This window comes from Channa argus, chromosome 5 (assembly GCF_033026475.1).
Source record: "Channa argus isolate prfri chromosome 5, Channa argus male v1.0, whole genome shotgun sequence".
NCBI lineage: Eukaryota > Metazoa > Chordata > Actinopteri > Anabantiformes > Channidae > Channa > Channa argus.
This window is the reverse complement of record NC_090201.1, coordinates 5244927-5272064: the sequence shown is the minus strand read 5'-3', so window position 1 is coordinate 5272064 and position 27138 is coordinate 5244927. Positions and strand designations below refer to the sequence as shown.

Below are 27138 nucleotides of genomic sequence, written 5' to 3'. Positions count from 1 at the left end.
TAGATTCAACATTGACCAGTACCAACTTAATGTTACAATGTTCTCACATTCAAATGCTATGAGAATTTGAATAAAATATATATTTTCCTATTTCCTTTTTGTACGGTTTCTATCAAAAACTTTAGAAAGAATAAAGGAGTTTGTCACACTTTGTGACTCATACCTTTAAAACACCAGAACCACTAACAGTCACTCATAATAATATTACCGCATATTGTAGCACATGAATACTGCCGTACGGGCAGAAAGTGGCTTTGAGACTGCGCAGCCCAACTCAGATGATGGAGCTTTTACATAAGGATTGTAAGTTTCTGTATGCATAATCTGAAACCAAGTATTGTTGATACCCAGTGATCTTTTTGCAGCAGCTGGTAGTCCCGCTGAGGGCTCAGTGCTACTTCTGCAGATTTGCAGAGCTTAGCAAGAAATCTCATGTCAGTTATCCAAGTCCCGACCTGTTTGTTTGATCTCATGTTGCTGCTTCGCCCAATTTCTATGAGATCCAAGCTGAAAATCCAGCCGTGTTTTTCAAATTCCTGGTAATTAATGTTGTCTCATGTTATTGTTAAATATAGATTTTTCTCTTTTCAGTTTTCTTGTTTGGTGGAACCAGGCTCCACAAGGACAAGTATTTTCTTTCTATGTAAAGGAACACATTTCTAGGGACAAAAAAGCAAATATTTAAAATTTCCCCTGGCTTGATAATACTTTTGTTTTTTTTCAAAGATTTTAATGATCAGGACAATTGTAAACAGACTCAAACTCAAGAACTGAAATACAATGAAATACAATTTAAACTGATACATGAAGCAGCTTAACCTGGGTTTCCACTGAACTGCACTATTCAGTTTATTGATTAGACTACACTCCCAACAGAACCCATGTACTAGCACTGAATCAAGATTGTTAGCTGAGTTATGAATCACTTAACACCTTTGGTTGATTCTCAGCCTGCCATGAAAGAAACTAACTTGAAGTGGTTTCATTTGTTTTGGCTGTTTTTGTGCATTGAGGCTAATTTAGGCATCTATCATTGTTTCTGCGTGTTGCAGGACCTCCTGGTGCCCCGGAGGGTCTGGTGGTAACTGACATTACTGATACCACTGTGCAACTGTCCTGGGGCTCTGGACCTGACAATCACAGTCCTGTTACCATGTACTTGGTGCAGGCAAGGACCCCCTTCTCTATAGGCTGGCAGAGTGTGAGAACAGGTAACAGCTGAACCACATTAACTTTTATATTCAGTTGCTGTAGTAAACACACACACTAATACACAGGGGTAGAAAGGAACATAGTACAGTTTGAAAACATGTCAATTTCCCCTACTTCCTAGTTCATCTTTATCTCGATTCTGAGGCAGATGGTGTATTGCTGCTTACTCTAGTTATTAATAAATATACTACTTTAGCAGTACTTTTCATTGCTATATATTATTAACACTAATTCATGTTACAATTATTAAATTCAAAACATGATCAGCAAAACAGTGTACAGGGTAATTTAATATTAGCTTCACGATTTCCATCCATAACATTAAACTGAGGTACATTAAATCATTATAATTATAATCCAATAATATAATGCATTTTTCTGCGTAATAATAATTACTTTTACTTAAAGTATTTTAAAGCTAATAATATGTAGGTAACAATATAAATACACACATTTATCTTGTAGCAGTATATATTTACACTTTGGTATGTAAATGATCTACTTCTTCCATCACTGGTTATATGAAACCATTTAGGAAACTCTTGTCTCACTCAGATGCATTACTTGTAAGAGAGAATAGATATTTTTGTGTATGAAATATAAGGTTTGCAAGCTGTTACAAGACCAATCAATAATGTAAAAAAAATGATTAAATTAATAATAAAAACAACTGTATATACAGTAAGTTTGATGTTACAATACAAAGGTGAATGTAGCTCAGTGCATATGCAACATATTGACTGTGTTTACAAGCACTAGTTACTAAAAAGTCATTTTTATTATTATATTACCTCCACTTTAGCTGTATTTCAGAGCTGCTTCCTGATTTTTATTTATTTTTTTTCTGTGTGTGATGGAGCAGACTATGAATCAGACAGGCATGCAGACACAATGAAGCTCCTTTCGTCAGTGAAGACCTTTTCAATTAAAAAAAAAATGTGGAGTGGAAATGGAGTCACTTCTACAAGCCACTTTGTGTGTTATTTTCAGTTTTAGTCAGACTTGATTCAGAGATGAGGACACATTGCTCCATATAATGATCTCTACTTTTATCCAGTGACTCCATTCCACTACTTTCTCTCTCTGAGGCCTTTTGTCTTGCACATGCGCGCTTGCAAAAAGCCGACTAGAGACCTGATTATGCAGACAAATTGACGTTCACCAGGAGAAATCTATAAGGGGAAATCAGGTGTCTGTACTCCTCTGCCCCAGTTAAGGGCTTTTCTTATTTACATGATAATAAAGAAGTCACTTTAGTCAACAAAGAGACTATAACCAGGTTACTCAGCTGCATGTAGAGGTACAAAGTGAAATAGCTACAGCCACAGTACTTTGGAAGCATAGTTTGGAAGGAAGGTGTAGCGTCGTCAACATCAATGGCATTGAAGTAAAAAAAAACAACCCTGTAGCTTCCTGTTTATAATGTGTGCACAACATCAATTTGGAGCCTTGCCAAACAAACCAATTTGAAGGCAACAAAACTATCGTTCATCAGGATATTTATATGGGTATAGACACCCACTCTTGCTAAAACTAATTTACTTCACTTCACACTGTAATAGACACCTCAAGTCCACTGAGCATCTGGTGGCAATGACACGATTGTCCCAGACCACTGAAGTAAGCTTGTTATCCACACAGCAACAGTATGTATGAAAAGAAACGCATATAAAAAGGCATCTCAATTCTAAATTCTTTAATCCTAGTTCCTGATTCTGTGCCTGGACAGATGATGCATGCAACAGTGAAAGATTTGAACCCCTGGGTGGATTATGAATTCAGGGTGGTGGCAATCAACAGTGTTGGTGTAGGAGAGCCCAGCACGCCATCAAAACAGATTCGAACCAAAGCAGCAGGTATCCTCTCAATTTGTTGTTTCTCTTCATAACAAATTAATCAGTCCCACTTTGAAAATGTAATTTAACTGTTTGATTAGTTTCACTTTCCATCAGTGCTCCCTGTGATGTGATTCATTTCTAGTCTGTTGTTTTTTTCATGCCAACACTTTCATGACTCAGTCACATTCAAAATAACTACAAATGGAGTCACACTTTTAAACATTTGACTATTAACATTCAGCTTGTTTATGTGTGTGTATATGTATGTATTTGTGTGTGTGTGTGTGTGCGCAGGCGCGTGACTGTGTGTGATTAATCTGGACATTGTGTCATGATTAATTAATGGTTGCATCAACAGAAAATGTGACCTATTCCCACATGGCATGAGGCAGTGACATGAAAGTGTCTATTTTGAGCTGGTTGGCCAAGTAATTCCATCCTGCTGGTTGAATCACAAGGGAACAAGTTTCCTGTTGTGCCTCATACATGGGGCTGACATACGGCGCTCGGCTAATAACACCAGCACCACTGTCAACAACACCCTAATTCCTCTGCTGCGTGATTAACCTGTTTTGTGTAAATAAGAAGCTCTACAGAGTGACTGTGATCACCTCATTCAAAGCTGTGTGTAGTTTAATAGAATCCTCTGCACCTGCCTCAGACGTGACAGCCTGAACCGACTGATGATTAAGTTTCCTTTTGTGCCTGTTTAGTTCCCAAGGTTGCGCCGGTTAACGTGAGCGGTGGTGGAGGAGCTCGAGGAGAACTCGTCATCATGTGGGAGGTAAGAGGATCATGGGCATTTCTGAGTGGGCATTCATTGTGACAGAGCCGTTCTTTGAGTCTTTTAATGAGGATGGACTTCTGGCAGAGTTGATGTGTCTGCAGTGGTCTGGCTTATGTGGAATGGCTTTTAATTAAAAGCAGAGCTTTTCTAAGATTTGTTGCCTGCTGACTCTCCCTGATGTGTAAATCAGAAGGAATATAAGGAGCTAGTGCAAATTTCATATGCATAAATCTAGAGTTAGGGGACAACTTAACATTTTCTGGATGTGCTTCAAAGCATAGAAAGATGCTGTATCTGTAAATTTTTTTTTAGCAGTTTGTTCGACATAAAACTGTACTTCTGCTTTACTTTCTTACAACCCCCTAATTCAATTTCTGCTCACAGTTGTTTGGGTCAAAGGCGTGACGTTTCTCTTCCTATCTCAGCCTGTTCCAGAGGAACAGCAGAGCGGAGAGGAGTTTGGCTATGTTGTGGCTTTCCGCCTACTTGGCAGCAGCACCTGGATTCAGACAGTGCTGGCATCACCTGATGCATCCAGATATAGTTACAAAAATGACAGCATGGCACCGCTGTCCCAGTTTGAAGTAAAGGTGGGAGTGTTCAACAGCCTGGGAGAGGGTCCGTTCAGCCATGCTGTGAAGGTGTTTTCAGCAGAGGAAGGTGAGTGTGCTCACCTCCAGATTTTGCAAACAGAAAGTTGACTGTATTAATTCAGGACATTTTGATTGATCAATCTAATTTAGAACCCTCTGAGGCGCCATCAAGAGTGTGGGCCCGCGCTGTCTCATCATCCAAGATCGAGGTGTTCTGGGAGCCAGTCCCCGCCGGGTCCAGCACTGAGAAGATCATTGCATATGAGGTATGAAAAAGAAAAGTTGAAATAATAGTGCTACCAGGAATACTCAAACAAGGAGGAGACATTAATCCTAGAATGACTGACAGTACAATCAGTCAGCATTCATTTGAATATAACTGCTGAAGGCGACAACGCAAAAATATTCTGACATTAAAATACTGCATGTGTTGGAGCAGGCAGATTTTTCACAGGCTAATCTAGGGGATGAAGAGGTCTGCTGACAGTTGTTCCACTCTCCTAAAGAGCTCAGAACGAGCCTGTCTGAGAGCTGGTGTGAACAAAAAAATAAGGAAACAAAAATTCATCAATATCCTCCACAACAAACGTTCTTCTGGGATTTGACACTGGAAAACTTAAATAAAAATAACATTCTCTTCTAAACCCCTGATATTTTATGTCACAGCTAGGTTATGCCCAGGTGGTCTGTGTCAGCTGTAATAGTAGCAGAGAAGTGCAGCAGGAGAAGGTCAGAGATCTGACCATGTGCCTCAGAGCAGCAGACGGGTTTCTTGGGAACTAGAAAAGTTAACTTGGTTATGTCTGTACACACCCTGTTATGACCAGCACTGGATGTATCTCAATTCAGGGGCCACATTCTTTGAAGGACACAATCTAAATGGTATATGAAGGTCACGTCTCCCTCTGAAGGCTGAACAAAAAATGAGGTGGCCCGGTGCACAGAGGATTTCCCTATTTGCATCCCCAGCTCTTTTCAGATGAATGTGTCAGATAACATGTTTTATGAGAACTTTGCCACAGGCAGCAAATATTATAGCATTAGATTTTGCAAAAGTGGCTGACATCACACAGAGATACGTACAGCGTGTTCACAAGTGGTGTACCTGAAACTCGAGACGTGGTGGATGAAGTACTCAAAAACTGTACTTAAGTAAAAGTACAAATACACAAACAAAAACTACCCACTGATGTTTCTACTAAAGTAAGTAAGTACATGATTTAGATTTTACTTAAAGTATTAAAAAGTACCCTAGCTTTATCTGACAATATGTTCATACAAAGGTGCATTTAAATTTCTTTTTCTTTTTTTTTTTGGACATTCTTGGTTCAAATTGTTTAAACCACATGAGTTGAGTATATGTGCAAAATCCTTTCTAGGGTGGTGTGAGTGTCTAATTGTCAGCTGAATGATCTGAGAATGATGATGCTATGTATGTATTAGCAGTGGAGATGTAACTTTACGCGGACGAATTCATATTAATGTGAACAACCATCACATCACCTCTGTTGTACTGATTGTTGCTGTTTCTGTTTAAAATAACTAACATTAATAATTAAATTATTTGAATTGATGAATGGCCAAAAGGAAATGTGTTTTTAAAAGTGGCTTTAACACAATACCACTCTTGTGTCTTTCGGATATTTAGAGATTCTGTTGAGGTAAGAGGTATCACTCTGTAAAGCAACTGAGTTATCTGAGTGGTTCTGTAGTTGTAATGAGGCATCTTCTCGATGAGCAGAATTCAGTTTTATTTGTATTATGTCACTAATCAAATTAGTTCTTTAAAAATAAACAACCAATCTCCAGATTGCTAATGGTGTGTTAATACATGTTTGATTTCTCCTTCTGCTGTTACTCTGTTTACAGTACAGTTTTTTCACTCTGCATCTTTTACACAAATTTTTCTTTGTGGGTGAATTAAGTTTAATCGGTTTTCATTGTCAGGTTTTAGATGCAGATTGTGTAAAATAAATGAGTTGCCACTCAAAACGTTCTTCTCGAAATACAGGTTTAGTTAGAATTTTAAGTTTTTAAGTTTAAAAGAATAAGACTAAAAAGAAATGACAGTCTAAAGCTAATTTCTTCTTTTAATAACTTAAAAACATTCGATGCTAGTGTACAGTATTGCCAAGAATACGTGGTGTTTTGTGCTGCTTATTTACTTTGTTTGGCAAGAACAATGTCACTTTGATCTCTCACCTTTGTAATTATGGGGGTAGAATTATTTATTCATATTCATTCATTGGAAATCTTTTCTAAACATATTCACAGGGTTTTTGTGACATGATTTAAGGTTAAATTGCTTCAGATGTCATGTCTTGGTGGATCACTTCGAGGCTGTACAAGGCTTCAACAGCCAACACCCAGTAAAGTCAGTTATGTTCCTGAAGTGAGTAACACAGAAACGGTATCATAACAAGCAACTGTCACAATTTATGTTCAAGGTGGTAACAGATACTGAATCTATTTTAAGAAGTTGATGCATTTCTTATTGTTGAATGCTTTGGCAGAAAGTCACATAAGAAGAATGTTACATTCATTTTAGACATTGAAAACTGATATTAGCTTGTTTCACTGCATTTAGAAAAAAGGGGGCTTTAAGTTACGGACATGGCAGCGTGCTGATGAGGCAGGGTAATAATGCTACCAAGCTCTAGGATGGCCCATTGACCTGTGGGCATTTGGACTTGGTTACGTCAGGGCTTCTCTCCTAACTGGCTGCTTTCCCAACAACCCACTGGGCAATGTAGCCTCCGAGCTCCTTTTCTTTTAGCCGACTGTAAAGTGTAAAAGCATTAGGTAACACCTTAACTGAACAGTGTGAATATGAGACACTCTCTGGACTGGATTATTACAATGAGGACATTCAGGCAAAAGACTACCGTGTAGTTAAAGCAATCAGGGGCTTCAGAGTTTCCAGTAGCCTGTTGTTAATATAGAATCTGTTTCTGCCTTTTGGTGGTCCATCCCAACTGACTCGGCAGTTTTCTCCTCCTTACAAATTGGCGTTTAAATCTGAAGTGACAGTTTGGACGTAGTAATGTGCACTGGGCAATCCAAGATTTGGTCCTCTGTGCATGCTCAAGAGGAGAGCATCCCCCATTGTCCCATCTATTGTTGTTGTCATGTGCATGGAGGTATTTTTTTATTTGTTTTGGCAAAAAATGATCAGCCAATATTGTGCTCAGCTTAATGTATATGCAGTCAAAATGTAACGAGATTATACGAGGGATTTACAGACACTTAAAATCTAGTGTGCAAAGATGATGTATATGTATTTACATTTCATTATAACTAACATAGTGGCTTTTCCTGACTCCTAAAAAATAGCTGAAATCCAAACGTTTGTGAGGAAATAACCTTCCTGTATAATTTCTGCTGAATCTTTCAGAAGCCGATGCCCAATTCCTCGCATTAATGTGCTTCTCATTCCAGCCAAAGAGGGAGGAAGGCAGTGAAACTGGAGAGCATAGTTCATTCATAATGTCCTTTGGTTACACTCTGCCAGAAACACAGCGCTTTGCCAAAAATTCATTTTATCCGAGACTTGTACTGATGGGAACCGAGAGTCAGACCCTGTTTAGGGGCAGATTGTTACTAATGACACTACTGCTTCCTCTTGTGTGCTGGTTCTTCTGATGTGCATTGCAAACAGCAAGTTAACACTGCAAGCAAGTTTCCTAGGATGCGTGATTTCTGTTTATGTTCACACGCAGTCTATGTGGGAGAAAACACCTTGTGTTGGTTAGTTCTTCTTTTCAGGATCAAGGTTTTTGTTCGACATAAACGAAGCTGTGACTATAGAATATATTAAAAAAGAAGAGTTAAGTAATAAATTAAGTAGAAACAACACTGGAATTAACACTGATAAAATCATTCATCAATGCCTATTCCCTGAAGCTGAGCAGCCAGCTGTAGAGCACAGAGCCTGGAAAGCTCTCGTATGGCCCTGCCAATCAGTCCCAGCAGGGTAGAACAGCCCCAAAGAGCTCTCTATGCATGGTGGCCAACAAATGCCATTTTGGCATCGGTACCAGTGCCAGAGATTTCAGTGAAATGTCCTCTAACGTGTCAGTTTGATGGATTAGTATGAGACAACTACACATTTAATCTCTGGCACTGGTAGAAATCTCTGTGTAGAAATTGACCAAAACTATACAAATGCACGACAAGCAATGTAACTTTAAACTTAAATACACCATCTAGTTTTGTGGTAGGTTTGAGATACTGTGTGGTCACATCTTAAATGGACCTTCACAACTTGAAGTGCCGTCTCATCATTTTTGTACCAAATTTGATTGAAACATGCTTGGAAGGTAAGAGCAATCTAATGTGACAGGCTTGGAGGTCATTTCCTGCTTTACCTAACTTTCTAGTTTTGAAGTGCTTCTCCATTAAAGACTTGAACAACTTTATATTACTGTACCTGAGAAAACATTTCAGTTTTCAGTCTTTTGAGATTACCCACAACACCTCCAAATCACTAGAATTATGCACAGTGGTATGTAAAAGCCCTTAATGCACAATTCTTTTTTTAATGAGCCTTTGGGGGTTGGAGAAATTTGCCGTTGGCCCTCATTGAAGACATTTGACATGTCATAGTAGAAAAGGCACAGATGTCGATAATAAAATCAGTGATGGCTGAATTACGTTTAACTGCTTCAGTTTTAGGATCCTGGTATTCTGCATGCTGGCTCACAGTCATACCCCACAGAGACACTAATACAACAGAGACAATTAACGTTAAAACCCCTGTGCTTTCCCTTTCACTTAAAGAAACCTCCCCCCCCCAAAAAACTGGCAGTTTTAGTTGCCTACACACCCAGACATTGGCCAGTTACAGAGTGATAAAACACTACTTTTCCCAAGAATACTGTGCCTCAGTTGATTATTTAAATGAGAAAAATTCAATGTAGAAATATGCAGCTATAATCATTAAAAATGCTTACACACAAATGACAGCACAGAAAAGCAACTGCTGTCATTGATTGAATATTAGAAGTAAGAAGAAGGCAAGAGGGGGTTTTAATATTAAGCGGGTTTATTGTAGGGAACTGGGGGGTGAAAACCACTAATGCTCGCTCCAATAGGAGGACAGAAAAACACATGCAGTAAGAGGTAGGAACTAAATAAACAGTAAAACAGAACATTAACTTAGATATGGAGGCGGAAAATGAACTAAATTGTAACTGTGCCAGTGAAGCAGGGAAACTGGCTCTATACATGCGCACATATAGGCAAGTATCAGAACAGAAAACTATATAACCAAGGTAAACGAACAAGCAGACTAAACGTAAAACACAGGCTGACAGACGGGGAGAAGGAAATACCCAAACCTCACACCAAGAATGGCAGAAGCAGAGTCCAAGTACAGGGAAGAGATCCAGAGACTTGCTGTCCAGGAGCATGCAGCATAACAACAATAACAAACTGGCAGGGACCTGAGAGGAAAGCCGGGTTTAAAAGGACAGGGAGCAGGGGGGATTAATCAGGGGCTGATGACACTATAGACAGGAAATTGTCTCAGGGGCTAGAAAATAAAAGCTGGAGACAGGAAGTGAAGGGAAAACGGACAAATAAACACGGGGAACAGGATCCTGACGACCGCAGAAGAGAATGGATGGATGGATGAACTGAGACGACCTTTTGCAAACTCTATGCATCATCAGTAGTTGAAAGCAAATAAGTACTAATTCATTCAAGTTTTAAATTTAAGTCATGAAAATACACTGAAAACAACATTAAACTAAGTTATATAGGTTTGGTATCCACGTTGCAAATGAACGTCAAGCCTTCTGTCTAATTTTCATCCCACTTCTAGCATCCAAAGACAACACTAAAAGTGATGGGAGCGAAGGGGTGCAATGGAATGAGGTCTAAGTATGGTGCCCTGTGGAGTTTCATTGCATTCAAACCGTTTTAAGGTTTACATTTAGTGTTACTCATTAAAACTCATTCTTTCTTAACGTAAGATTTGCAAAGTAGCATTTTAAAAATACTTTCAAACCGATGTTTTTCTGCTCTGCTTTATCAACTCATTGCACTTTTTTGGTTAGTGCCCCCATCTGTAAATCAGTGGACCGGTGAGTAAACACAAGATAAACAAAACAGTGACCCAGTAATAAAAGCATTTTCCCATAGCACAACAATACTAGTAGGCAAAAATATATGTGGACATATTTATTTTTACCCATTCATGAAAATATAAAAACCCATAATGTTCTCTAAAAATGACTTGAATCTAATAATCAACCTATAAAATTTTGAATTACATTTTGATTTTTTTTATTCATCTGAAAACCCTAAACACTACAACAATGGAAAAACTGCCTGGACAGATTTGCAATACGCCTAGAACATATAGAGTTGAGTGACTGAATGTAAATGCATTTTGTAATTAGGATCAAATCTTCTCGGCCAACCTATTTACATGGAAAAAAGTGATTACTCCACTGTTTGTTGTCAGCACTACACTGGACATGGAGATCAAAAATAGAAAAACATGGTAAATGAAAATCCTGTAATACCATCTCTAACCAGCTTTGATCTTTCTGTAAATACAGATGCAAATAATATTACATTTACATTTAGTAATTTAGCAGATGCTTTTATCCAAAGTGGCTTGCAAGTGAGGTACAAGGCAAGCAAAAATCTAAATTGAGAAGAAAACATCAAAGAGAAGTCCTGTGTTTACGTTTCATGACATGCAAGTGCAAGAGAGAGCAGAAAGGAAGTTTAATATTTATTTATTTATATATATACATATATATATATATATATATATATATATATATATATATATATATATATATATATATATATATATATATATATATATATATATATATATGTTTTCAGCAGTTTTTTGAACATTGGGAATGAGTATGCTGAGTGTGCAGAGTTTGGTAACTTGTTCCTGCATCATATTAAGAAGTCCAAGGCCTGTGGCCAGCCTTACTGGTTGTGGCTCAATGTGGCTGCAAGAAAAAAAACAACCCTAGATTAAACACAATTATTGTGCAAATTTGGAGGCAAATTGCCAAGGATAACTCCCAAAGAGAGAGTAGCTGAAGTCCAAGGCCAAGGTACACTCGTGTCTGTTTGCACCACTGATCATTTTTTTAACCAATGGTGGGCTCTATAGAGGACTCTACTGTTGATAGAGAAACATATACATAACACACAAAAAAAAAGACTTGAATTACAAAATGCATATTAACATGCCACAGTGCTTCTGGGAGAACGTCCTTATTACAGAAAAAATTAATAAATAAATGGGGAAAGCTCTGTTTCTGTCCCCAGAATAATGACCCAAATCCCAAAACTAAAAGCACCAAGAATAACTACAAACTAAACACTGGATTATTCTAAAGTGTCTTGAGCCCTGTTCACAATCCTACTAAACATTTATGGAAAATGCTGAAACATGCAGTCTGGTGACAGGTGAGACAGGTGGAGCAGTTTTCTTATGAAAAGTGAGGAAAACTTTGGCAGGTGCAGAAACCTCACTGAGATCTACAGTGTCAGTACCACACATTTGTCATCTTTGCCTGCAATCAGTTACTACTGACTAGACATGATAGTCTGTATATTCCAAATGTGATTATTATTAATAAAGCTATAAATGTGAACAGGTAAATGAGTGTACGCCTAGAGCATGGATGAAAGAGCCCATTTCCTGATAATGAAGAGAAAAACACAGACTAATATTACAATATGTACATAATAATACATAGTACTTCTACGTGTACATTATGTCCATAATAGTGCTTATCTTGTACATATTGTACACACTGTATATTTTTTTGCACTTTACTGCTCATTGCACCTCTGGTTAGATACTAAACTGCATTCTGTTGCCTTTTATTTGTACATGCGTATAGACAATAAAGGTAAACCATATTCTCATTCTCTTATGAATCTGTCTCCACTTCAGAATGTGTTTTAATACGTAAAGTATTTATTTCACGCAATCAGCAGCATTTTAAAGTTTGTGCACTTTCTGCCACTGTCTCCATAAGACTTTAAGATTCAGCAAGGCAGCTTAAGTCTCCTTAGATCCCTCTTTTTCATCCCTCTGTGAGCATGAGTTTAGATTCTTAGCAGAGGTGATGTAAAAAACTGTAAACTTCTTCTGCGCAGGTATTTTAGGTATTTTTCCCAAGTGCTGGTAAAACTGCTATAATTAAACTGCAGGTGGTGGGAAAAAAACACCCTAAATACATCTGTTATCAGCAACTCCAGGCCCTGTCGCTAATCTGCCTTTTCCCAAGCAAGATCCCTGCAAACATGTGTGCAGCCAATTGAATAAGTACCTACTCTCAAACCATCTGTTTGACATTTTCCTGTCTGCTTTTTCTGTCTCGTGTTGGGGTCATAAATGATCTCTCTATGAATACAGATTCTGACAAGCTCCTTATCCTTCTACTGCTCACTCCCAGTGCAGCTTTTAGTTTTGCTGATTGAAAATGTGACTCGGACTGCCTCAGGGCCTACAGTAGCTGAGCAGATAGCATGCAACTTTTAAGTTGGGGCCTATAGAATCACTGCTTTAGTATATTAAAGATTTAAAACTACACGACCTCAAATATCTTAGCAAAAATGAAAGTCCATTAAAGGTAAACTTGATATTCGTAGTTACATAAATATCTTACTACACCCCAGCTTCTACTCCAATATACTACTACACTACTATTAAAGTACTTCCAGTACTTTATATCAGCAGGCTACAGTAGGTACACTTCAATCTGTATGTACTGTCTTTTTTTGTATGCACATGACTTGACCCAGCTGCCATATTGAAAAAGGAAAAAGTTTGGCAATGTGACTGGAGGTGTGTGGTAAACCCATGTGTCTTTGGTCCAGGTTCTCTTTTGGGAGGAAGGATCTCAGCAGAGTGAGGCTGAACAAGTGAGGGTCACCGACACCGCAGCTCGCCTGTCAGGCTTAAAGAGCAGCACGGTCTATCTGATCTCAGTCAGAGCGCAAAACAGCGCTGGACTTGGACCCTGCACTCCTGCTTTTAACATCAGCACCAAGAAACCACGTGAGTCCACACCCAGGAACGTTTTTTCAAATGTATTTTTATTTTTTTTTATTTAAGGCTTTTAAATATTTGGTTAAGGTCTTTTTTTAATATAATGCACACATCACACAAATATAGACCTGACAAATAAACCAGCATAAGATGTGGGGCCAACAGATACTGTCGGAACAGTTTTAATGCACCTTGGAACTCTACTGGAGGGATGGAACACTTGGTCCAAAAGATATTCCCTTATTTAGCCTTTTGAAGATGGCGGTGGAGAAGGCTTTAGTCGAAAATCTCTCATCATTGTTCAACTGCTAAGTTGGGAGGTCATATCATATGATTACATCCTTTTTACAGCATCTGTCATTTATTTAGGCATAGTATTGTTAAAGATAAATAGAGAAATTACAGTAGTATATGCTTCTCATGTACTTTTCAGCTTCTACGTGAAGGCTTTAGAAACTCTTTTTTTAATGGTGTGCATGATTGTGTCACCTGGTTGAAAATACAAGAGGAAAGGTGAGGAACAAATTAAAAAAAAAAAAGGAGGCTGCGTAATGTTAGAAAGGTTTATATGGGTGTGACTTCACCAAATAAAGTGACCAAATTACGCTGGAACAAAAGTGCACTGAGCAGTTGACCTGTTCTGTCAGTGGGCCCCAGAAAATGCACTCATTCCTGGCACCAAGGTTGCACTGCCCCACTGGACTTACATCACCACAGACTCTGCCACATCTACAGCCCTTGAACTCATTCTATTGTAAATTGTGACTCTGTGGAACTGTGCAAATCAGCTCCAACTGTTTTCCCACCTTACACTCACACATACACACAACTACTGTACTGTACATCACAGCTACTGTACTTTTCCCACCTTATTTGCGTTCTTTCATTTTTTCACCCAAACATTGCATCAGATGTAAATTCATACCAGAGTCGAGCGTTTGCACAGTGACCAAGTCAATACAACACAAAAACATGTCTTTTCATTTGAAACAAGATGGAAAATATTGTGAACAGGAACCGCATATTTGAAAATTGAAAATTGTTTTATGCTTTGCAAACCTCGGGTCTTGTGTGATAGTTTGGCTGAAAAAAAAAAACAGTGTGAAGACAGAAATCGTTAAATACAGGCTATATACAAATATATGAACAATTACTGTACATGGGTAAACTTGCATAACATTATTCCTCCTGTTCATAATGGCATTATATATAGTAATAGGGGATCAAACTAACAGTTTGCCTAATGGGCAAAAATGTATCCAGAGGCTTATCTCATGATATGTGTTAAGCCATCAAAATTAGAAATCAGCTGGAAATCTTCCAAAGTTGCAGCCTTTTAAGTAGAAAATTCCCTGTTTTGTTGGTATCTCTCCATTGTAGCTCAACAGTAAAACAAGGGAAGACTTTTATTAAAAAAGACAGAGCATTTTCATTTGACTTGGTTAGTCCAGTTAAATCAAACATTGGTTCATTTCCTCTGTTGGAAAATGTTGTTTCATTTGGCAGCAATTGCATTCGAGTGCAGACCAAAACAACTGCACCAAGACCCTTGACTAGATTTGGCCTCACCCTGGCAACATACAATCTCTGGAGCAGCTTGTTTATAGTGAGAACATAATCCAACCCAAAAACAATTACGACAGTTATGAGCAAATGCCAATCGTGCAGTAACAGTGGAATATTATATACTGATACCAAACTTTCAGTGTTAACTTTCTTGTTCCCTCTCTAGATCCATTTAACCCAAGAGAAGACTAATCTCACATGACTTGTAGTGATGCAATTCAGTTTCCTTAAAATGTTCTATACATGCAAGGAAGCTGAACCAAGGGGAGAATGGACCAAGTTTTCAAATAGTTCAATTGATTTAGAGCAGAGTAAACTTGGTACAGTAGGTTTGAAAAGGATCGAACATTGCTCCAGGCCCCTACTGTAACTTTCCATTCAGGAATGTTATCTATGTGTTTACATGTGCATGTTTTATATATATTTTTGAGCTAATTCAAAAGATTTTGAAAAGTTCAACGAAAAGTTAGTGCATTTCACTCAACTCATTAAATATAAATAAAGAAAATGGCTAGCGATGCCGTGGTCCAGTTTATTTGGCTCTGATGCCAATCCAATACTTTTAGTATTAGTTATTGACCAATTCATATTCCGATACGATACTTACAATTACCTACAGTAGCTATGTTCAATGTACAATATCTGACATCTGACACAAATGAAATTTCAGGACTTGATCCAAATACTGAAGGTAGGACTTATTAAGTTTGAATAATTCAAATCTTGCATGTTTAAAGAAATGTCATTAGCTTAAACTATTAAGAGTTGAATGAAAAAATAACTGAAAGACCAGGACTCTGTAACGGATGGTATGCTACAATGTCACTTCATCCACTTGTAAAAGTGTTAAATTAGAGCATCTTCACCATTTTTAACAGCTACAACACCAGCGACGGAGACACAAATGGACATTTCTCCCAACTGTTAAGCCCTTTGATGGCCAATAGGGAGAAAAGCGCTATATAAGTGCAGACCATTTACTATGATCATTAGTGAAGGTGAAACCACATTTGTCTTTCTAACCAGTAAATGCTTAGGGCTGTTCTATCCACCCCTCACATCTGTTGCAACCAAGGTCCTCCAGATGAGCATAGGTCTGCGCTGAACGTTTGAAATGCGACTCCTTGCCTTAGAAGGTGTCTGCACTGAAAAACAAGCCCGTCCCAAACATCCACGTGTGTTGTTTGCGAGGTGCTAGAAATAATGCTTATAGACATCCCCATGTCATCCATAGCCTTTTTCATGTGTGCTACTGTAGCTCACACTGTGGCTCTTCATACCCTATAATGTGGTGAAAATTTTCACAAGTTCCACAAGTTTCTTGCACATCTATATTGTCTCCCCGTCACCTGCAAATTATAACCAATATCCTAAAAATCGAATTTCTCACTCGCTGCCGGGTGTGGACTTGAAATTCAAAAAGTAGCACGATCACGCTGTCAGCATGCTCTGGAGACGTTCAGAGACCCTTACAGAGTGTGGAAAAATGAAACTAAATATGGATCAGAAGTATTGGTTACTGCTTTATTTAGGCCAGTATTGATCCTCAGAAATATACCAATACATAGTATTGGATCAGAACCTCTCAAAAACTAGCATATTGGTAGCCTTCCCAGCATGCATTGTTGGATCTTTTTTGTAGTTTAAATAAAGACTCGAGGTGAAAACCTTGAAATGTCTTTAATACGCATTAAATTAGATTATAGTTGTTTATATTCACAATAATTAAAAAGACTGCGTAAACCATTATGGAGGTTAGTCACTGGGAACAGCTTAACATGATGGTTTTCTATAGACTCTGGTACAATGGGACTTTCAAAGGCGCAAAGTGGACATGTCTGTAGAACTGTGATTCACTATCTCAGTTTGAAGGGTTGACTATTTCAATGGAATGAAACAATTTGCTGGGTGCTTACAGAACTACCAAAGATAATTCAATAAATTATTCAAAAGGGACAGAGGTTCACACTACAGACAACTGATATAAGGTTGACATCGATTTTTAAACAGCTAAGTGTTAGAGGAATGAATGGAACATATATTTAATGACGACTTATGTGGTTTCCTTCTTATTTAATTTTCTGTTTGTTCATTTAATTCGTACCTAATAGCAAGTATGCAAATGAATCTGTCAACATTGATACCATTTCAAAATCAATGTTCGCTGCTTTTGTTTTTCAGTTACACCTTATAATAAAAAAAAAATTATGTTCATAAATGAGCCATACTGCCTAAGTCAGAAGCACCACTGAGGCTGTTCACTGAAATATCACCCAGTAAAACTTTTGTGCTGCCTTAGGGTGAACCTCTCCTTTCATCCTTATTAGCTGTTTTCATACACATAAATGAAAGGGTAATCAAAGAGCATGCATTTTCTATTTCTCTTGACCTCCGTTATTCTCTAGTGTGTTCCTGGAGGTGGAAAGGTATATAAAGTATATAATGCAATCTGCTCCAAGACTAGATGATTAAATCAAGGCTGACTGCAGTTACTTTAGATAATACTATTGATGACATTGGTTCATGCATTCATTTGTGAAACTTGTGTCTATATAATTTCATATCTTGCAGCACCAAGTCAATCACCTGGGAATATTGAGTGGAACCTGACCAACTCTAAGATCTTTCTAAATTGGGAACATGTCAAGGCGATGGAAAATGAGTCCGAGGTGACAGGATACAAGGTGAGTTTGTCAGAATAATAGCAGAAAGTCCACAACTGGGGAAACAAATAGAGCCTCAGCAGCTGTCATCCCAATAAATGGCTTTCTCATTGCAGTGGAAAGATAGACCTCAGCACTCCAGTGTTACATTATGGATTGGCCCTGTCTGGCCTTTCAAAATTAAAAGATCTGTTCCAGGTGATAAAATGAAAGGCGTCACACTACACAGGGAGTTCAGCTTCTAGCAATGAGCAAAGCAGTGAATCTTATTTGATCTACTTTGCATACTTGTGTAGAAAAAGTAGCATTTGATAATGTTTTCCACAAATGTATGAATGTACAAATGTATGAATGTATGTACTGTTTATTACTATTTATTTTGATCAGCACAGTGGTGGACTGGTTAATGGTGCCACCTCACAGCTGGAAGGTCCCCGGGTTGAATCTACTGTACCCGCCAGCTGTGGCCTTCCTGTGTGCAGCTTGCATGTTCTCCCTGTGCTTTACTCCCACAGTCCAGAGACATGCATGTTAGGTTAATTGCTGGCTCTACGTATGAATGTAAGTGTGTCTGTCTGTGTATGTCCCTTTGTGTTGGCCCTGACATAAACTGGCAACTCCCCCTCTTGCCCAGTGACAGCTGGGATAGGCTCCACCCCACTGCAACCCCGAAGATGAGCAGGCAAAGACAATGGATGGATAGATTTTAATCTCATAAGATGTGCAGTTCTGCTTATTTACAAAGTCTTTTGTGGAGCCGTGTTGTAAGGGTCTATTTAACGTCTCTTAACATTTTTTATATTTTGAAAGTCATAATGTGGCTCTCTGTGTTGCATGTGTCTACAAAATAACCAAAAAATAACTTAATGTATAAAAGGAATCTCTAATCAGCTCCTTACAAGACATTTTGAATTCATCACCTCCTCTTCAGAGAAAGTGTGGAACCAAAGTGTGGACTAACTTTTCCAGATTTAATTTTTCACTTACTTAATGTGTTGAATCACCAGTTTGCTAAGATACGATAAAGATTTAAATTTTAACTGTCCTCCAGGTTGTGTTTCGTCAGAACTGGCGTGGCACAACTACTGTACTGGAAACCAATAAAACCAGTGTGGAGCTCCAAATCCCTTCTGGAGATGCCTACCTCATTGAAATTAAAGCTCTGACAGAAGGAGGGGATGGCACCAGCAGTGGCCCCATCCGCATACCAAAGATGTCCAGTAAGTTTCAACCGCTCTGCAGCATGTAAATGATTAGAAGTTGAATTAGGCAGCGGAGCAGCCAGGAGGATGGGTGCACTGTGGAACTAATCCCCAGTGTCACTGATACTGTTCGTCAGCTTTACCAAAGCTCGAACAAGACCTTCAAAATAGAAATAGAAATTGTAGTAAGACTACACATACAGTAAAGATACAGTGAGAAAGAAGTAGAGACAACATGTGCAGTTTTCACTGTCTAAAAGTTTCTGTATCAGGCTTGTTTGTCTGTTAGGTCTCAGGGAGCCCTATAAACCTAACAGTTTGGGGAATATGTTCAATAATATTATGCTTGATAAAGCTTATAATCAGAATGTAGTTGAAAGAGCTCAAATAGTGGAAAAAAAGGGGAACTGTTCGCACTTATCGTTCCCAGAAGCTGGGCAATCCTACAACTACTGGACAAAGCTCAAATTTCTGCAAATATCCTCTGATACAATACAAGTGACACTCAGGCAAAAACAAATTATGATCATCTTTATTCAAGCAGAAAAAAGTGTTTATTTCTCCATGTAATGGAATTTTAAACAAATTAGAGAAAAAGGTGATCTTTGCAAACTCTGATTCACAATACTTGTCCTTAGCAAATTACGCAAGTTATCAGGGCGGAAAATAAAAAGACTTGTTAAAACAAATCACTGCTATTGTTTGGGTTTTGGGGGGGCAGTGTATATATCAGACAAGAACCACAGTTGTTTTTTCTATTATTATTATTTTTTTTAATCTTTGTTTTTGTGATATTCATGAAGCGTTTTATAACTATATAAATATACCCAAATTAACTAAATTTAGATGACAGGTTTCGATTTCCAAGCAATCATGTAAGATATGATGGTATTTTGCCCAAAGCAAACGCATAAAATAAATTAGGATTACTAACAAACTGGACAGCCTGCTTTGGATGTTATTATCCTTCTCGGTAGCTGTTACCTGTTGTTATCACCACTATGCTCCATACACTAGCATGCTCAATAGGTCATTATCATGTCAGAATAAAGGGCACCATGGCAGATTTTCAACTTGCTTCACATGTATTCCACCAAACTAGTGCCATAGGATACAGGTTGAAAATTGGTGAAGCCACGCTTTAAGTGCTGCAATGTGGTTTCGTTTTTTAACAACACACACCTATGGTTAGGACAGTTATGGTTAGGAAAGGATAATGGATTTAGTTAAAATACACATATAGCACTGACTCAAATAAAAACAGTGACCAGGGTTTTAAAAGGGACACATGCTTGTGTTTCTTATTTAAAAGTCCTGTGTTAATTACAGCACTAAATACCATCCTGGTAATATGGTCATTAAAAGTTGTCAGTTTTCCTATATGTGTCATTTAGAACAACTGTGACAGGAGGTAGAAGGTGGCCTACTGAATCATACCAATAGGTGTGATAATGATTAAAGATTTGCCATTCAGTGGCATAATGACACAAACTCATTCATGTTCAAAGTTTCCAGGTGTGTTCTTGAAAACCCAAAACGATTGCTCCTTTCACTGGTTAATTTCTTTCTCTCTTTTTTCGTAGGTCTTAACTCAAAAGGATTTATGTGTCGAGTTCCAATGAAAATGATCTGTTTTATGGTCTTTTTTATATTTTCTATGTTCATTTTGTAGCTTCAGATGCCTTTGTATTTAGCTCTAGATATTAGAGTAAAATTTGTTTATTTATATAGCTTAAACCCGGACAGCATGATGGAAATATTCTGACAGGTTCTTGAATGTCCACAGGTGTAAGCCTGGACTGTTACAGAGGCAACAGCAGAGTTACAACACATATTCATCTGCCTATGTTCAGGGCTACTGCAGTCCTCTGGGATGCATGCATTTGATAAACATGATGATGAATTTCTTATCTTTAGTTGTGAAATGGACCCAAGCAGAGGTTCATGCCCCACTTTTCCCATTCTACATCTTTTCCCTGCATTTTTGTGTCTATTTCCAAGTATTTTCTTGGTTTGTTGTGACCTCCATGAATATAGACCAAAAGGTAGAAGCTACATTTACTTTACAAACTACATACAGCACATGCTGTTTGCAAATGAAACGTTCTCCTTGCTCCCATTGGTTGGACTTAAAATGTTAATTGTTTATCTCTTTATTTTGGGCTTATGTCATTTTTTTTTAAATTTCAGAATTGCATTTTTCAATTTTCTAGCCTTTATGCTAAGCTAAGCATTCAGTGCAAGTTGTATCAGTCATTTCACCCAACTCAGCAATAAAGCAAATAAAGCATATTTCCTAAAATGTCAATAATCCACAGGAAAATGCATGCACCCACTGTATTGTGCAACCGCCTAATCACTGTTTTAGTTTGTTAAATCAAGCATTAGCATAGCCTCTTAACTTAACCCCTGAACTGTGTGTTCTCAACCCTGGTCCTTAGGGCCCAATGCCCTGCTTGTTCTCCAACTATCCCTCGGAGATACTTAGTTGAGGGAAGCCAAAATGAGTTGGTGTCTTCCAGTTTCTGATTGACTGTACACACGTGATCCAGGTAATTAGCAGTGGGTACAAGAGGGATTGTTGGAGAAAAAAGCAGGACAAAGAGCAAAACGGGTCAGGGTTGAGAACCCCTGCCCTTAAAAAACGTCAGTACTTTAAGCACCACCAATTAAGCATTACAAGCCTATAAGACTGTCCGAGTCACAGTGGACTGGTAAAAATTCAGTGTATACAGCAGAACCAGAGACATTGTTGATTTAGACCATGCAGTATTGCATACTGTGATGGGTAGTGGCAATTCTTTATTTAATCTGAGCAAACCAAAACCTACGCTGGTTTTCAAACACATAATGAAAGACGTTTTTGTGTTGCTTAAACTTCATTTTGGAAACAGAAAACATGCTGTTACATAAGTTATGTTTAATCAAAATGCTTTGCCTTAACGAGTTAATGTAAAAATGTTCAGATTTTACAAAATGATGACTTATAACACATAAAATGTAGAATTTTATTCTTGTATTTTTATCAATTTAATTTAGTAAATTTACGTTTGAAAAACAGCATAAGAGAGGTTAAACTGAAGCCGCCCACCACATTTACTTATCATTCTCCTTAAAACTAATTAACTAAAGAGTTTTTGTAAAGCAACTAAATACAAACCAAATTAAATTTGAAAAATAGGAAAAAAAAAGAAAAAGAAAAAAGAGAGAATTTCTGTCCAACAAGAATTGGACATTTCTAAATAAAGAGCTTCATATCTTGCTAATTAGCACACATCAACTGTCAAACAGAACAGAAGATGCCATTAAGAAACAGTTCCTAATGCAAAAGAGCTGTAGATCAATGTCATTTGTAGTAGTTAATTTGGGTCTACGATTTGCCGATGCTTATTTCTAAATGTAAAGAAATTGTAAAACAAAGAATACAAGTACAAATGGTAAATTATCAGAAATTAAAGTTAATGTTTAACTAACATTTGCACGTGGAAATTTTTTTATTATCACTCTTAAGAAGCAAATTTTTAAAAAGTTATAATAACAATATTAAAACATATTAGTGCGAAAGTTTGCATCCCCTTGATAAAAAAAAATGATCAATTAAAGAAAACTATCTGAACTATTTTGTACTATCTGAATGTATATTAAATATTATGTTGATTATTATGTTGAAATATTATGTTGATTAAAAATGTTTTACTCTATTTGATCTTTCAAAATAAAGGGATGCAAATTTTCAGGCCCAACTGTATGAGACTGGTTACAGTACAAATTACTGTATACTGGTAGTGAATGCAGGTTAGTGCTATGTTTTGTATTTCACATTTATTTAATATGCACATAATTTATTTAATTGTTCTCATTTTGTGCCTTTTAATTAATTAGTACATTTATCTCGTGGGTCTGTCGTTTTAACACATGCCGTATTTTTGCAAATACCAGGCACATCTCATCTGTAACACATGAATGAATGTGTTTGTTGGGATGAAAAGAAAATTAAATATGTGATGTCTTAAACATATACAGATGTTGAAATGACAGCAGAACCACTTGTTACTTCTGCTTATTCGTGCGCTTTATTCTTTAAGGACTGAAGTGCTACATTTTTGACAAGTACATATATACTGTTTTTCTGTAAAAAAAATTATATATAATATAACATTTCCTCAGTCTACATAAAATATATACCAGTCCAGCTTCTCATTGAAGGCTTACCTAAAAACTTAAAATCCCTTTACATTTTTTTAAGTTTTTTTTTCTGTACTATCAAATTAGGATGTCTCAGATTTGGATTTGAGATAATTTATGATTACCATTGTTTCTGTAACTGGATCTGCAATTTGGCATTTCAGTAATGTAATACCATTGTATTGACATGATATGAAATCTCTGTGAGATGACCAGAAAAGACTCAATAAAACTTTCATATTGAAACTCTTAATTATTGGAAGTGTTTTATTGTGTTTGATTCATACTGCACTCTGTGGCCCATGGAACTTCATTTGAGGCACCCTGCTGTACACCTTTCCAGGAAGAAGCAGACTTTATATTTGTCTTTTTTTTTTTTCACTTTGCGTTATCACTCCCAAGAGATTTCTGCTATACTACGAAGTGTGTATTGAAGAATCAAAGCCAACATGGTGACTCAGTATACTGAGGATGTACCTGCAGGCCATGGCCCATCTGTGCGGAGTTTGCATGTTTGGGTTTCCTCAACGTACTCTGGTTTCCTCCAATAGTCCAAAGACATGTATGTTAGATTAATTGGTGACACTAAATTACCCGTAGGTTTGTGAATGTTTATCGGTCTTCGTATGTCTCGCTGTGTTGGCCCTGCAATAGACTAGTGACCTGTCCAGATTGGACCTCGCCTCTCACCCAATGACAGCTGGAATAGGCTCCACCCCCCCCATGACCCTACACAAAACACTGTATGGATGGATAGTAGTATACTAGGGGCTTATCCAGCGTGACTATAGCGTTGCATTAGTGAAAGAAATATGTAGGTAATGAGTTTTCTATTGATACCTGAGCTACTGTAACTAAACTAAATACTTCCATCAGAGAAAATATTTCATTTAGTTATACAGGATATACAGTGAAACTGTCTCACAGACGAGGTCAAAGATCTTAAAAGTCCAACTTGCATCCCATTGTTTTATAGGTTGTAGAGTACATACAGTTTGTTCTAATGTTTTGGCCACATCATTCATTTTAAAACAACCACCTCTTCTTATAATGAACCCCAGTACAAATCCACTACCCCACTTTAATCTCAATAATAAACACGTAGTTGAATTATCATCTTTCTGGAGGTTTCAACCTAAAAGCTATTATGACCTTGTAAAAGTAGAATCAATGGCAGAGCTGTTGTATTGGATTGTATCAAATTGCACAGGTGGTCATAATGTGCCTGATCCTTGCATAAGTGATTGGTATTAAATATTACCTCTGCCTTCTATGTAAATAAAATTACTGCTCTGCTTCTTGCTGAAGAAGTCTGACATCATCTAAAGTTTTCCATTTTAGATTGGAGTTATTTCATTGTTAATAGTTAATTTAATACCATTCATATGCATTTAATATCCATCTTAGAAATACTGTATACTGTATGATGCACGTTAAAAATCGATGATCTCACCCTTTAGAGGCAGTAAAAAGTCACAGGACACTTCACTGTACCCAGTCTATTATGACAATTTTGGGGGAATTTTGACCAAACACATCACATCCAACACAAATTCTGTATGTGATTATGAAAGATGATCTTTAGCACTAAGTATGAATGGTATTAATTATCTTACAGCTACATTAGTTCAAAACTAATTTAGTGTGTGTTATAATACATTAGCATGACATTTCAATGGTAAGAACTTTTTGCTTTATAAATAAAACGAATTATTATTATTATTAATATTAAAAAGACATATTTGTGAGAGCTTGGGAATCAATCTACTGGTAGCATCAATCCACCCAGCATTATATCCCCTCTGTTCTACTATACCCAACCACACTCTGCACTCTTCAGATAGTTGCTTAATCAAATTTCAATGCAAAACTTAACAATTAAGCAGGAATCACTTTCTTTCTTTAATTGTTTTTTCCACAGTATGTCCCTCCTAACAAATTTACATAATCTAGCTTTAACTTATTATGAGCATGTATCCACTTCAAAAACTTTCCATTTCATTTGCTGACTACATACAGTTTTTACTACAAAATACAGTATTATAAATTAAGGCACAGGGATATTTTGAGGTTTTAATTACTCGTGTGTAAAATTCTATCTGCAACAAAAGTCCTGATTCTGTTATAATAATGTTAATAATAATAAAGCATTTTGTTGCCTGCCCAACCTTTAGAAGAAATCAGGATTATTTGCCAGAAAACCATCATCTTATCAAACTAGTAATACATACAGGCATTTACAGTCATTGAGTCAGAACCTTAATGCAACTGTGGCGCAGGAGGCAGAGCGGTTGTCCACCAGTCCTCCTAGTTACTGGTTCGATCCCCGGCTCCTCCGGTCACATGTCGCTGTGTCCTTGAGCAAGACACTGAACTCCAACTCAGTTTTTCCCGGTGATCATTGGCAGCTGCACCACAAGGGCACAAGCCAGTTTCGTCTTGTGTCATTGATAAGTCTGGATAAATGCAGAGGGGTGTGTCACGAAGCGCGTCTGACGTAAAACACCTATCAAATTAAACATACAGATCATCACTTACTCACCGAATCTGACCCATCCATACCGGATGCCTCGGTGCTCGGTTTAACAGCCACCGCCCCCAATGCTGCTGGCTTACAGCGTGCCGGTGGAAATTGGGCTATTGTTGCTCAAAGATGAAGAGGAGGAACGTATGTTCGTAGGCAGAGAGAGAAGAAGCCATGAGTGTGGGACTGACAGTAGGGACTTTAATGTTGGGGCTATGAAAGGGAAGGCTAGATAGTTAATTGAAATGATGCAGTATTTGCTTTGCGGATGCTGCTGGAGAAGTACAGAGAAGGTCATAGGGAGTTGCATTGTGTCTTTGTAGATTTAGAGAAAGCGTATGACAGGGTGCCGAGAGAGGAGCTGTGGTATTGTATGAGGACGTCTGGAGTGGCAGAGAAGTATGTAAGTGGTAAAGGACATGTATGAGAGCTGTAAGACCGTGTTGAGGTGCTGTAGGTGTGACAGAGGAATTCAAGGTGGAGGTGGGTCTGCATCAAGGATCAGCTCTGAGCTCCTTCTTGTTTGCTCTGGTGATGGACGGGCTGACAGATGAGGTTAGACAGGAATCTCCATGGACTATGATGTTTGCAGATGACATTGTGAATTGTAGTGAGAGCAGGGAGCAGGTGCAGGAAAATCTAAAGAGGTGGAGGTCTGCTCTGGAAAACAGAGGAATGAAGCTTAGCCGCAGCAAGACAGAATACATGTGTGTGACAGAGGGACCCAAGTGGAACGGTGAGGTTACAGGGAGCAGAGGTGAAGAAGGTGCAGGACTTTAAGTACTTAGGGTAAACGGTTCAGAGCAACAGAGAGTGAGGAAAAGAGGTGAAGAGGCGAGTGCAGGCAGGTTGGAACAGGTGGAGAAAAGTGTCAGGTGTGTTGTGTGATAAAAGATTATCAGCAAGAATGAAAGGAAAGGTGTTTGATTGAGGTGGTTTGGACATGTTCAGAGGAGAGACTGTGAATATATCGGTAGAAGGATGCTGAGGTTGGAATCTGCCAGGCAGGAGGTCTAGAGGAAGACCAAAGAGGAGATTTATGGATGTAGTGAGGGAGGACATGAAGTTAGTTGGTGTGAGTGAAGAGGATGCAGAGGATAGAGTTAGATGGAGGCACATGATTTGCCGTGGTGGAACACCTGAAAGAAAAAGAAGATTTACACAGTCAGAACCTTAAATCACAGTAATGTATGTACAGTCACAAAGTATTCAAACCTGCTTCACTTTTTCCAATGTTATGCTGCAGCTTAGGACTATAGTTACTGTTTTTAGTTAATATACATCAGTACCCGCTAATGACAGTAAAAACAGAATTTTTAAGATGTCTGTAAATTTATTAAAAAGGAATCACAGAAATATTACATGTACGTAAATACAATTGATTTGTACTTTGAAGCACCTTTAGGGGAACTATACCCTCGAGTCTTTTTCGGGTATGATGCAACAAGCTTTGCACACCTGGATTTGTTTTTTCTGCCATTCTTCTTTGCAAATCCTTTCAAGCTCAGTCAGGGTGGATGGTAACCGT

At 37.8% G+C, this 27138-nt stretch overlaps 1 protein-coding gene across 2 annotated transcripts in view; it reads left to right on the top strand.

The window, feature by feature from the left end:
* LOC137128150 (contactin-4) overlaps positions 1-23264 on the top strand; it is a 110811-nt gene extending 87547 nt beyond the window's left edge. For both annotated transcript variants that reach the window (XM_067505941.1, XM_067505940.1), the window contains exons 15-23: positions 1053-1211; positions 2919-3068; positions 3764-3834; positions 4263-4497; positions 4581-4696; positions 13299-13479; positions 17608-17720; positions 18751-18919; positions 20485-23264. In XM_067505941.1, coding sequence (XP_067362042.1) covers positions 1053-1211; positions 2919-3068; positions 3764-3834; positions 4263-4497; positions 4581-4696; positions 13299-13479; positions 17608-17720; positions 18751-18919; positions 20485-20573 — 1283 coding nt within the window. In that variant the 3' untranslated portion in view covers positions 20574-23264. The remainder of the gene's footprint in view (positions 1-1052; positions 1212-2918; positions 3069-3763; positions 3835-4262; positions 4498-4580; positions 4697-13298; positions 13480-17607; positions 17721-18750; positions 18920-20484) is intronic.
* The last annotated feature ends 3874 nt before the right edge of the window (positions 23265-27138 follow it).